This window comes from Schistocerca gregaria, chromosome 3, assembly GCF_023897955.1.
Source record: "Schistocerca gregaria isolate iqSchGreg1 chromosome 3, iqSchGreg1.2, whole genome shotgun sequence".
NCBI lineage: Eukaryota > Metazoa > Arthropoda > Insecta > Orthoptera > Acrididae > Schistocerca > Schistocerca gregaria.
In genome coordinates, this window is record NC_064922.1 from 937,009,810 (window position 1) to 937,023,488 (window position 13,679).

General features: G+C 39.9%; 1 protein-coding gene across 7 annotated transcripts in view; it reads right to left on the reverse strand.

Annotated features, from left to right (window-relative positions):
- The window catches only part of LOC126355837 (proton channel OtopLc-like), a 642,361-nt gene that overhangs the window by 136,359 nt on the left and 492,323 nt on the right, over nucleotides 1–13,679 (reverse strand). For all 7 annotated transcript variants that reach the window (XM_050006292.1, XM_050006296.1, XM_050006294.1 and 4 more), the window contains one exon: nucleotides 7,470–7,584. In XM_050006292.1, coding sequence (XP_049862249.1) covers nucleotides 7,470–7,584 — 115 coding nt within the window. The remainder of the gene's footprint in view (nucleotides 1–7,469; nucleotides 7,585–13,679) is intronic.

Here is a 13,679-nt window from a genome sequence, read left to right on the forward strand (position 1 = left end):
AACGGTTTTACGGCCCTTAGCTTGTTTCCTTGAAGTGATGACCAAGTATCCCACCACAATGACACAAGCCTCTTACAAACAACCCCACTAATGTCAGATGACGGGACACAATGGGAGGCTGGCCGAGGCAGGAGGACTGCAGCCTTGGGTGCAGCATCAGCAGCCTCATTCCCAGGCACTCCTACATGGCCGGGAACCCACAGAAAGCTGACAGGAGAGCCATCATCAGCAAAAGAATGGAGGGACTGCTGGATCCGTTGCACCAAGGGATGGACCAGATATGGATCTCCAAGGCTCTGAAGAGCACTGAGTGAATCAGAGCAGAGTACATACGATGAATGGCCGTGGCGGCGGGCGTAGTGAACGGCCTGATGGAGAGCAAAAAGCTCGGCCGTAAAGCTGGAACACTGGTCGAGGAGCCAGTATTTAAAGGTGACGGCCCCAACGACAAAGGCACAGCCGACAGCATCGTCAGTTTTGGAGCCATCAGTGTAAAAAAGGGTGTGACTGGCAAGTCGCGCAAGAAGTTCAACAAACCATGAGCAATACACTGCAGCCGGAGTACCCTCCTTTGGGAGCGAGCTGAGGTCGAGATGAATATGAACTGGAGCCTGGAGCCAAGGTGGTGTCGGGCTCTCACCCTCTCTGAAGGTGGTAGGGAGGGCAAAATCCAATTGTCGAAGCAGGCGATGAAAGAGGACTCCAGGGGGCAGCAGGGCAGACACGTACAACCCATACTGACGGTCGACAGAATCGGCGAAGAAGGACTGATAAGAGGGGTGGTCGGGCATTGACAACAGCCGGCAGGCATACCGACAAAGCAGTATGCCGCGCAGGTAGGTCAATGGTAATTCGGCAGCTTCAGCATAAAGACTCTCGGTGGGACTAGTGTAGAATGCTCTGGTTACAAGACGTAACTCCCGATTGTGGATGGAGTTGAGACGGCATAAGAGGGATGGCCGAGCAGACGAGTAGACGAGGCTCCCATAATCCAGCTTTGATCGGACTATGGACCGATACAAGCAAAGCAGGACAGTGCAATCCGCTCCCCAAGATGAACCACTAAGAACTCTGGGGACATTAAGGGAACGTGTACAACGGGCAGCCAAATAAGAGATGTGCGGAGACCAACAAAGTTTGCTGTCCAGTGTCAGCCCTAGAAACTTAGTTGTTTCCACGAATGGGAGAACAACGGGACCGAGATGTAAGGATGGCGGAAGGAACGCTTTATATCGCCAAAAGTTGATGCAAACTGTCTTCTCTTCAGAGAACCAGAAGCCATTAGCCACACTCCATGAGTATAGGCTGTCAAGACAACACTGAAGGCAGCACTCCAAGAGGCATGTTCTCTGGGCACTGCAGTAGATCGTGACGTCATCGACAAAAAGAGAGCCTGAGACATTAGGTGGAATGCAATCCATAATCGGATTGATCGCTATGGCAAAGAGGGCTACGCTCAAGACGGAGCCCTGAGGCACTCCGTTCTTCTGGAGGAAGACGTTGGACAATACGGAACCCACACGGACCTTAAACTTTCGATCTGTTAAAGAGGAATCAATAAAAAGGGGCAGGCGACCGCGTAGACCCCACCTGTGCCTAGTGCAGAGGATACCTCCCCTCCAACGGTATCATAAGCCTTCTCCAAATTGAAGAACACGGCTACCATTTGGCGCTTTCGCAAAAAGTTGGTCATGATGAATGTCGACAAGGTCACAAGGTGGTCAATAACAGAGCGGCGGCGACGAAAGCCGCATTGAACATTGGTAAGTAGCCGTCGAGATTCAAGAATCCAAAATAATCGAGCGTTAACCATGCACTCCATCACCTTACAGACACAGCTTGTAAGAGAAATGGGGCGGTAACTAGAAGGAAGGTGTCTATCCTTCCCGGGTTTGGGTATAGGAACAATGACGGCGTCACGCCAATGCATGGGGACTTGACCTTCGGTCCAGACGCGATTGTAGGTACAAAGAAGAAAGCTTTTGCCTGCCGGAGAAAGGTGTGTCAGCATCTGAACGTGAATGGGATCTGGCCCCGGAGCAGAGGACTGGGACAGTGCAAGTGCACGTTCGAGTTCCCGTATAGTAAAGGGGGCATTATAATTTTCCAGATTCAGCGAGTGGAAGGAAGTCCGCCGAGCCTCTTCTGCCTCTTTCCTGGGAAGGAAGGCAGGGTGGTAGTGGGCGGAGCTTGAAACCTCCGCGAAAAAGCGGCCGAAGGCGTTGGAGACATCCACAGGATCAACAAGTACCTCATTACCTGAAGTCAGGCCAGGTACCGAGGAGTGGGTCTTGATGTACGACAGCCGGCGCAGGCCACCCCAGACGACAGAAGAGGGAGTAAAACTGTTGAAGGAGCTGGTGAAAGAGGCCCAACAGGCTTTTTTGCTGTCTTTGATGACTTTAAGGCATTGTGCTCGGACTCGTTTGTATCCAATACAATTCGCCAACGTAGGATGGCGGAGAAAGGTGCGTAAAGCACGTCGTCGAGCACGGATAGCGTCTCTACAAGCCTCATTCCACCAGGGGACGGAAACGCAACGTGAAGAAGAGGTAGTACGAGGAATGGAACGTTCGGCAGCATTGATGAAAAACAAAGAACACGAGCAGCTGCTCGAGCGTCATCAGCTAAAATATCCTTTAAAGTAGATGGCAGAGACAGGACAACACGAGATTTGACTAAAACGGGTACATGACAATAAAACATGGCACAGCCGTGAGGTATTCGACCTGACTGTCACAACTGAGAAAATCGTGGTCCGGAAAGGTCGCCTGGGAGGAGTAAAGTCCCCAGTCAGCTTTCGGTATGTTCAAGCTCGAAGGACGTGGGGATGGGGTGTGGTGCAGGAGACGAACGACACAGGGGAAATGGTCGCTCGAATAGGTGCTTGAGAAGTGATTAAACGAAAAATTCATTTGTCCAAAGTTTAAACAGAATCTGGAAATTGCAACAGAAGAATTCTTTGATAAAGATGGTAAATTCGTTATGAAGAAGTGTACGTTGCTGTACCAATTGTGCCACAAATATTTAAAACAGTGGCTTTGTTGATAACTTTTCCTGTTTCAAATGGATGTCTCTTAAAAAAGATGTTAATTACAGTGTTATTGAAAAAAGCCTTTTGTATTTACAAGATAAATGTAAAGCTTTTGAAAATGAAGATGTAAAACATTGTGACCATTTCTGTAATTTTAAGCAATTTCTGAAACAGAACAGTAGTGATCCTGAATTTAGTGGTCAATTTTGTAGAAAAAAATGGGCCAAGTATTTTTTGAAAGTAAGTCTGTTGATTGTCATTCAGAATTGTGATAACTTGCCAAATACTTTTTCAGTATATCAGAGCACAATGCAAATTCAGAATGAATATTTTTGCTGGTTACCACACAATGGACTGATGATAGGAATAGATTGAACCTCGAATCTGTGAAAGGTATTTTGATGGTCCAGTATAATTTAAGAAAGTTTCTCTGTGTACCTTTTTAAAATTATGTGCTAAGCAAGCCTACACTTCTACAGAAAACTGGATCTTCAGAGGAGTACCATTAAAAATTCAGAAATGTATGTTACATCTATTAATTAATTCATTAATGTTTCTGTCCCCTCCTTTTTTCTAGCTTTGACCTCCATTTTGATGCTATTTGTCTCCTTTTTTATACATCTGCTTCTAGTCAGCCTAGCTGAGGCCAGACCTTGGCAACCAGAGACAGTGGTCATGTGCATGATGGGTGAATTCGTGTGAATATGTGTGTGTGTTTTCTAATTCAGAAGAAGGCTTTTTGGCTGAAATCTAACTTATTTAGCAGTCTTGTGCCATGCCTGTCTGCAACTGTACCCTTTTCACAATATCATCATTATTCCATCCTGGATTTTTCCATTGTTTGGCCTTTGAATAAGACAAACTAAAATAGAGTACAACAGATACTAAAATCAATAATTTGTATCCAGAAATAAATACATTGTTCTGTATATACCAGTAATGAACATACATAAACTAAACTCATGATCCCCTGCATGGGTACTGGCTTTGTTTTACTAGTCACGTAAATTTTAACAAAGATATGAGTCAAAAAAAGCCTTTCATAAGGTGGAGTTGAGAAAAGGATAGGCATGTAAACAAGAACTTTATCATATTACTTAAGCCTATGAACTGTAGGTACGCTTCAGAGACTGGCAGTAAAAGAAGAGGATAGCCACGTATAATGTTAGGGCAAATTCACCCTGCTGCAAATAGAGCAGAACAGAATCCAGGCATGAACGGAAAAAAGTGGGGAGCAGGAAGCATGAGCCACAACTGATCAGTGGGAAGTACAGAAGATGAGGTGGGGGCACTGGACAGAGGCAGGTCAAGAGTATATATTATCAGAGACAGAGATCAGGAGTCAGAAAGACTGAGGAAAGTGTTAGAGGACCACTATGCACTTATGCAGATCATATACGTTAGTGTGAATAGGGGGTGGTGAAAGAAACATGGGGGTGGGGAGATGTTGTTGGCAGCCACTGAAGTTGACCGTGTTGAGTTCAGCAGCACAGCTGGTCAAACTTGCTCTTGGCTCTTGCTTGGTGGACTCATCTGACATGACACACAGCTCAGTTGGTGTCACAGTCTACACTGGAATAAGTTTTCCTTGGTACTATATATCTATCCTCTTTCTCTGTTGTCCCATTCTCCCCTAACCCTTAGTCCAATTTTACCCTCACCTCTCCCCCTGTTATCCCACCTGTTGCATACATTTAGCCAGCTACCTCTGACAGGTCACAGTACCAGCACAATATAGCTATGTGTGGAATATAGACTGCCTGGGGGAAAAAAAGTGAAGCATCCAGAAAATATGGTCAGATGTCAATGAATCATCATACATTTACACCCAACTGGTGGGTACATAAAAGTTCACAGCCGCAATTTTCCATCACAAGTACAAGTGCATTAGTGTTGTTGCCACACCGGGTAGGGTATATAAAAGGTGTGAACAGTGTCAGATGTTGCTAGATCACTGAGAAAGACATGCAGTGTTCGTGTGAGACACCATTGATAGTACCAGAAAATAGTTTAAAAGGGGTCTCATTGTGGATCTTAACTTGGACAGTTGGTAAAACTGTGTAGTATGTGCTACCACTCACAGAGAGTGTGATATCTATGAACTGTCTGCAAGATGTTTAGGTAACCTTGTGGCCCAGAAGATATCCATATCTGTTCCCAACAGAACATGCATGGGACCAGCTTGAACATAAACTCCATCGCATTGCCAGTAACTATGATCAAAGAGCTGTCACAATATCTGTGGGGCAGCTTGCCTCAGGAGAGGAAACAATGATTTTATGACACCTTCCCTACCAAATCAGTGCCTGCACCCAGGCCCAAGGGGGTGCAACATAATAGAAACTTCTGGACAATACTGCAGTTTGAGCTAACTGCAGATATTTTTGGGCATCATTGAAAGTGTGTTTGGGACTTACTGCAGTTTCACCCAATGTGAAGGGGAGTCAGTGATGTGATCTTGCCAACGACAGACATGGTTTGCCAGTGTGCACCGCAACAATAAATAGCAGGCAGAAATGATTTTAGCATATATTTTACATATCAAGGACTAAGATGTGATTTGTAGTAATTTGCAGGAATTTTTGTTACATTACAGAGTTGAATTTCTGAATGGCAAAACTTCTGAAAATTAGATGAGTTCTTATGACACCTGTAGCGTTATGTGGCTAATCCAAGTGAAAACCGTTGTTTGTACTACAAAAGACTGAAATAGGGCTATTTATTAGCTTCATTTTGTGAACTACAATAAACAAAAACAAAACTACACAATCTCTCACATCATTTTATGTACTATCACTGATCATAGTTCACTATAGCACTATGCATAATACTGGCTGGATGTAGGTGCATGGTAAGAACAATTTCCTATGTTTGAGTTTGGTGTAACTCCTCTTTACATGTATTATCCTATTTCCATATTTTATACATAAATTAAGGTATGGTGGGTTTACAAGGAGGAGTGTAGTTCAGTCATATTCTAGATGTTATCAGAGTTATATGTGCCCATTTACTTCGTAAACGACATCTTATTGTGAACAGCAAACATCAGTAAGTACTAAGAAGAGTCACCACTTTGGTAGGACTAAGACATTTACTAATAGCATCATAAAATTTATCTTCAAATAAACTTATCCGCTATCGTGAGGGCTTATTGCAGCTGAAGTACGGAGGTTAGAGAGAGAGAGAGAGAGAGAGAGAGAGAGAGAGAGAGAGAGAGAGAGAGAGAGAGAGAGAGAGAGAACAGTACGCCAAGGACTGATAGCAGTTGTTATCAAGTTATTATCCAAAAGTTGCAAACCACAAAAATATGCTGCACTACCTACAGTGCTTTATGCAACAGTTGAAGGAAGTTTTATGGACTGTGAATCACATGTTATGGCACTCAGCTGGCCATACAATAACCTCACTTAAGGCTGAAGACTGATATTTATTTGCATGTGTAATCATAACAGGTAAAAACTAGAGAATATGGTGTGAAAAACTGTGGATTTCCGTGTGTGAATTCAGACCATTAATTTCGATTTACATAAAAATGAAAGTAAGTGATAATGAAAATAATTGAAAGACTAGCATACTTCCCAAGTTGTGGCAACAGTTTGAAACTGGAACTTTTGGGTACTATCAGAAAACTGCCCCTGTCCACAAAGCAACACCACTTGCATTACAACTCAAAGAAAATCTGTTCAAGTTCCTAAACTGGTGTGCACAAAACCAAGATCAGAAATCAACTGGACTCTCTGTTCTAAGAAAGAATGACAATAAATGTGCCAAAACAACAGCAATAGCTATTCACCATTATTGTTGTTGTTGTTGTTGTTGTTGTTGTCTTCAGTCCTGAGACTGGTTTGATGCAGCTCTCCATGCCACTCTTACCTGTGCAAGCTTCTTCATCTCCCAGTACCTACTGCAGCCTACATCCTTCTGAATCTGCTTAGTGTATTCATCTCTTGGTCTCCCTCTATGATTTTTACCCTCCACGCTGCCCTCCAGTACTAAACTGGTGATCTCTTGATGCCTCAGAACACGTCCTACCAACCAATCCATTCTTCTAGTCAAGTTGTGCCACAAACTCCTCTTCTCTCCAATCCTATTCAGTACCTCCTCATTATTTATGCGATCTACCCATCTAATCATTACTGGAAAGCTATTCCTAGTGCTCTTATAGAAGCAACAACAGTTATACACACTTATGATTCAAATTCTTTTGAACAGACAGCAGCAGCCAGTTTCGAAGGATTGTTGCAAATTATTTTACAGCTACGTTAAATTGAAATGGAGCTTTCTTGCTTCTGTAGCAATATTCTATTTAACACATGTAATCTAAGTGCTTGTGACAATTCAATAATACTATAACATTGTAAATCAAAATATCTATGCACTAGTGGCAAAACTGTAATAAAAATTTGTTGAAAGTAAATAAATAGTGCTAGCATACCTCATAATAATGTAGAGGTATGTTTTGAGTCACAACTTCCGAGATGACGTAGGCTATACAAATAACAATCAGCAGCTTGGCATATATGAAGCTGAGAATAATGAAGAGTGAGGTCCTGAAAACAGAAAAAGACAAATATATTTAGTAAAACAATTTGCAAAGAGGTTTTGCAGGAAATTAAATAATACATTGACAAAAACTCCATTTTTTTTGTTTCATTCTTTAGTTCTGGGCTTCTCACAAGAAAATAATTCTGAATAACCTATGAGATACCACTATGGTATTTATACTGCAAAATATGCAGTCAAAATATAAATCAATGTATGCTTGTCACTAGATCTAAATTTGATGTTATTGTGGATAATTATAAATGTTTGTTCTAGATGATCGGTGATATATGTAATCAGCACAAACTTTGAATTATTTTGTTTTTAATTATAATTTAGCATTCTTGTATGAAAATCTTTGACAAGGGCCCTTCAATTGTATGAGAATGTTAAACACTGCTTACTTAGGCCAAGACAAGTTTTTTCAGGTTTATAAGTGGGAGAACTTATAAATTATAGTCAGTCAGAATACAATGGACACATATCAGCTACAGCAGACTATGAAACAAGAGAAGTACCATAAGGTATTTAAAATAAAATTTGTGGATTCAGCAACAGCAGTGTCACAGCCACATAAGTAGTTGGTTCACATTCCTTGGTGGGTTACCATTGATCATTGCACTTGCAACACTCCCTGTTCCTTCAAATTATCTGACTTATCAATCGTCCCTTACAAGGATGCATGAGACATTAACTATATTTCCTTTAATATCATACACCCCTTTTGTGGCTTGTTCCTAAGACAGTAATTCTCTCTTTTTGGTTAACATAAAAAAAGTTTACTGGAAACTAGACTGCTGTCATCTGTCACTGACATCACAGTCACTATTTCACTGTCATCAGTGGTAGTGCCAACTCCCCAGAAATATGCTTTCACCATGAACACAAAACTTATCAAATGTAATGAAGTGAGAAAACAATTATTATTCATGACAGATGAAAGGGGATATGGCTGAAAACTACTTTATTAAGAAGCTTCTTTTCACAGAAGACAAAAAAAAAGCATATTTTTAGGCACAATATTCAATATCCATCCATTAACCTCATCTTGCTATGCTACGGTTCCTGGAGAGGAGCACCAGTCTTCTCTTTACCTATACGGGAGCAACAATGGCTTTGCAATGCTGGTGGTAGTGAGTATGGTTGTAAGCAACAGGAAACTACAGCCATTATATTTTCTGAGCTCTACTGTATGGTCTAATGATGATAGCATCCTCTTGGGTAAAATATTATTGAGGTAAAATAAAAAAGTTCTCCACTCAGATATTTGGGCAGCAACTACCCAGGAAGATGCTGTCTTCAGGGAAACAAATAGGGCATGCCAAAGATTGGAGTATGGAATGTTAGAGTAATAAATTGAGCAGATGTGTTAGAGAATGTGGGAAGAGAAATGGACAAGTGAATTGGGGAGACATAAAGAACAGGATTCCTGGCAATCTGATATTTTAAACAGAATGACCTCATCCATGCCAACCAGCATGGATTCTGACAACATTGATCGTGTGAAACCAAACATGCAGTTTACTCAGGTCAATCTTAAAGTCCTGGATCAAGACAGTGAAGTAGATGCAGTATTTCTTGACTTCTGAAACACATTTGACTCAATACTACACATATGCTTAAAATCACAAGTATGACCATACAGGGCACAAAACAAATCTTGTGACTGGACTGAAGATTTCTCGGTAGAGAGAACACAGCATGTTACCTTGGATGGTAAGCCATTGGCAGATGTAGAAGAAATTTTAGGTGTGCCCCAGGCAAGAGTATTGGGACCCTTACTCATTCATGTTGCCTATTAATTATCTTGGAGACAATATTAATAGTAACCACACACTTTTCACATATGATGCAGTCATCTATAATGAAATACTGTATGAAAAAGCTGCACAAATCATCAGTCAGAGCTGGATAATATTTCAAATTGATGTAAAAATGGGCAACTTGCTTTATAAGTTCATAAATTAAAAATTTTGCAGTTCACAAAACGAAAAAATATAGCATCCTGTGAATGCAGTATCAGTGAGTCAGAGTTGGAAATAGTCTACTCAAACAAATACCAGGGGGTAACTATTTGTAAATATATGAATTGGAATGATCACGAACACTTAGTCATAGGTAAAGCAGGTAGATGAATCACATTAATTAGTACACAATTAGGGAAATACAATCAGTCTAAAAAGGAGATTGCTCCTGAAATACTCATGTGACCTATTATAGACTACAGCACAAATGTGTGGGAACTGTAGCAAATAGAACTAACAGGGGTACTGAATGTATATGAAGAAGTATAGCATGAATGGTCACAGTTCGTTTGAGCCATTGGAAAGCATCACAGAGATACTTTAACAACTTAAGTGACAAACGTTTGAAGACAACTGCAAACTAACCTCAGAAGGCCTACTTCCGAAGCACTGAAAAAAAAAGTAGGTTTAATTGATAAATCTAGGAATCTACTGCAGTCCCCTTCATATTACTGTTATAATGATCACGATGATAAGATTACGCTAATCACAGAATGCACAGAGGCATTTAAGCAACATTCTTCTCATGCTCCACAAGTGAGTGGAATAGAAAGAAACCCCCTTAACTGGTACAGTGGAAAGTATCATCTTCCATGCAAGCATGTCTGCTTGTGTGTGTGTGTGTGTGTGTGTGTGTGTGTGTGTGTGTGGTGTGTGTGTGTGTGTGTGTGTGTGGGGTGTGTGTGTGTGTGTGTGTGTGTGTGTGTATATACCTGTCCTTTTTTCCCCCTTAAGGTAAGTCTTTCCGCTCCCGGGTTTGGAATGACTCCTTACCCTCTCCCTTAAAACCCACATGCTTTCGTCTTTCCCTCTCCTTCCCTCTTTCCTGAAGAAGCAATCATTGGTTGCGAAAGCTAGAAATTTTGTGTGTGTGTGTTTGTGTGTTATTTTATTGTGCCCGTCTACCAGCGCTTTCCCGCTTGGTAAGTCTTGGAATCTTTGTTTTTAAATATAGCTGATAACAAGTTATTGATTGAAAACGTGTGCTCCTCAATAACTGACCAAAATAAGTGACTTAAAATCTTTATGAAGTTTATTCTTATATCTAGTACTGACTCTGAAATCAGTTGTTGGTTGAAAGATAGATGTATCACTTGTGACAAATTTCAATAAGGAATAAATATAATGAGAATCAGTAAGTAGTATCCCCAGTTCTTTGAACAGGCCTCTTCAGAATGCTCTTAAGTTCATGCTACAAATAACTCTTGTTATATGCTTTTGGATTTTAGCTTGGCTTGATTAGGTACACCAAAAAATTCTCATATGACATTAGGACATGAAAGTAAGTGAAGTATGATACCTCTTTTTATATATATCAATAACATCCAACTGCAGTTTTGCCTTGAAAATGACTGGGTGTGCACCTGTCGAAATTTCGGCTGTTGCTCACATCATCACATAGCTGTATTCTGACAAGTTATTTGAACATTGTATACACCGGGAGAAAATCACATCTTCACAGTAAAGTCTAACAAGGCCTGAACTAAACAGTGCGTTTTTATCAAAGTTTAGTGGCAAAAAACTATCCATGAACATTTCATTAACCAATCTTTCTCAAATTACATTTGATTTGTTATTATTACAAACTACGTACCATCTGCAAACAAAACAAAGTTGGTCTCAAAATTTTAGTGATGAAAGGTCATTGATATACACAAAAAAAGTAAATACCTTAAGATGGAACCTTGTGGGACATCACATCTAATTAGTTCCGACTTATCGATGACAGAGAGCTTAATTCAAGACACCCTTTTCTTCCTGTCAGAGAGATATGCTTTGAAACATTTCCTGTCATACCACAATACTCAAACTTACTGAAAAGGATATTGTTGGAAAGGATATTGCTAAAAGGGATATTGTAGTTTACACAGGCAAATGGCTGTGACAGACAACAAAATATACCAATAACCTGTAATACACTGCCCAGTTTTTAAGTACATTCTTGCTGCATATGTTAGTAGCCTTCTCAATATCTGAATCCTTTATAAATCTGAACACAGGATTGAAAACATTATTTGTGCTGTGTTGGTTAAGAACACAATTATGTGTCACATATTTCTTAGTTTGCAACCTGTCTGCAGTTTCTTCAGCTTCATTCTGCTGCTCATAACCAAAAACATACTCCTCTATTCCTTGAAGTGTTTTGCAATTCAAAATCTGGTGTCTAAATCATTGTCTTCCTATAACATAATCTACCTAATTCCTTCAGAATCATTTTAAGAATGTTGGCAAAAGTGAAACTGGACAGAAACCTTACAGCAGTTCTTTATCTCTTTTCTAGTCTACAGCACATGGTCTAGTGGTTAGTGCTGTTGCCTCAGCGGATCCTAGGTTTGATCCTGGCCAGGTCGGAGATTTTATTTGCTAACGGACTGAGTGTTTATGTTACCCTAAATATCTCATGTAATCTTCATCAACATGTAAGTTGCTGAAATGGCACCAAATAAAAAGACTTATGCCAGCTGGCTGAATAACTCTGGATGGGGTCTTGGCCAATAATGCCATTTCATTTTTCCATTTCATCTCCTTTCTTATACAAAGGCTTAATTTAAGGATATTTCAACGATTTGCGAAATGTTCCTCTGATAAATGAATGGTTGCAAAAATAAAGCAAAAATTGTGCTTGTTAACTAACTTATTTTATCACAACTAGATTTTTTATTTTAATGCTTTTATGATTAATGTTACATTGGCAGTGAGCAGCAAATTCATATTACTGAAGTTATTTGTAATGGCCGGTGTGACATATTTCATGACAGCATCTACTGAACTTGACAATCCCATCTTTTTTAGTAACAGTTACTTAAATGCCCATTACAAAGTTTTGCAACATTGCACACATTACAAAGTTTTGCAACATTGCACACATTCATTCCCAATATATTGTTTACCCTCAATGCTACTTGCTTCTCCTTACCTCTGGGTGTACAAGTATCCTCCTCCACTATATTCCATACTGTCTTTATCTTGTTATCTGATGTAACTATCTTTTTCTTTTGACGTGTTTGATTTGATGTCTATGTTACTGTCTTCAATATTTCACATGAAGCCTTTATTTCTCGAGTAATATACAGATCCTTTGTAGACTTTAGCCTACAGGTAACAGTTTTCAAATAGGTGCAGATCTTATTAATGAAGTGTTGTATATAGTGCTCATGGCATGAAAAATACATCACTCCAGCTCATGTAAATAAAACCATTTTTTGCTTACTGACTACCATCTTGAACTCAGATGAAATAAGAGAAATTATTCACCTGAAAGAATCAGGTAGATTATGTTATAGCAAGACAATGATTTAGACACCAGATTTTGAAATGCAAAACACTTCAAGGACTAGAGGAGTACATTTTTGGTTATGAACAGCAGAATGAAGCTGAAGACACTGCAGACAGGTTGCAAACTAAGAAAGCTTGGATAAACTGAAAGAACCTGAAGAACCTGAGATTGTTCCATGTTCCAAATGAAAGTGAGCATCATGCAAATTAATGAACAAGTGAAAGAAATGCAATATAAGTAGGTAAGAAAGTAACAGAGCTATAACAATGAAAGGCAGAAGAAGATTAAATATGAAACAAAAGTTCTTTAAATATACTTTGATAACATATGGAATACTGAATTTCATTGATGAAAATAGTACATATAAGAAAGCAACATATGATCCAGGAAAATGGGATTACAGATGTTAAAAAAGATCTTGACAGGAAGTGCACAATGGCAAAACAGCAATGGCTAGAAGACAAACACAAAGCTGTAGAAGAATGCAGTCATATGGGAAAAAAGAAATGCAAAAATCAACGAAACCTTGGGAGGAAAGAGAATCAGCTGTATGAGTATCAAGGGCTCAAATGTCAACCCAATACTATCAAAGAATGGATGGCTGGAAAGATGAAAGAATATGGGCCTACATGGAAGGGCTACACTAACGAACTGAACTTGAAGGCAATATTGTACAAAAGGAAGTAAGTGTAGATGAGGTGGGAAATATGGGACAACAATACAGATTTTACAGATAAGTCATATGTAAAGGATGAGCCAGACAGTAGGTGATTTTACTTTATTATATGAGCTTTGAATCGGT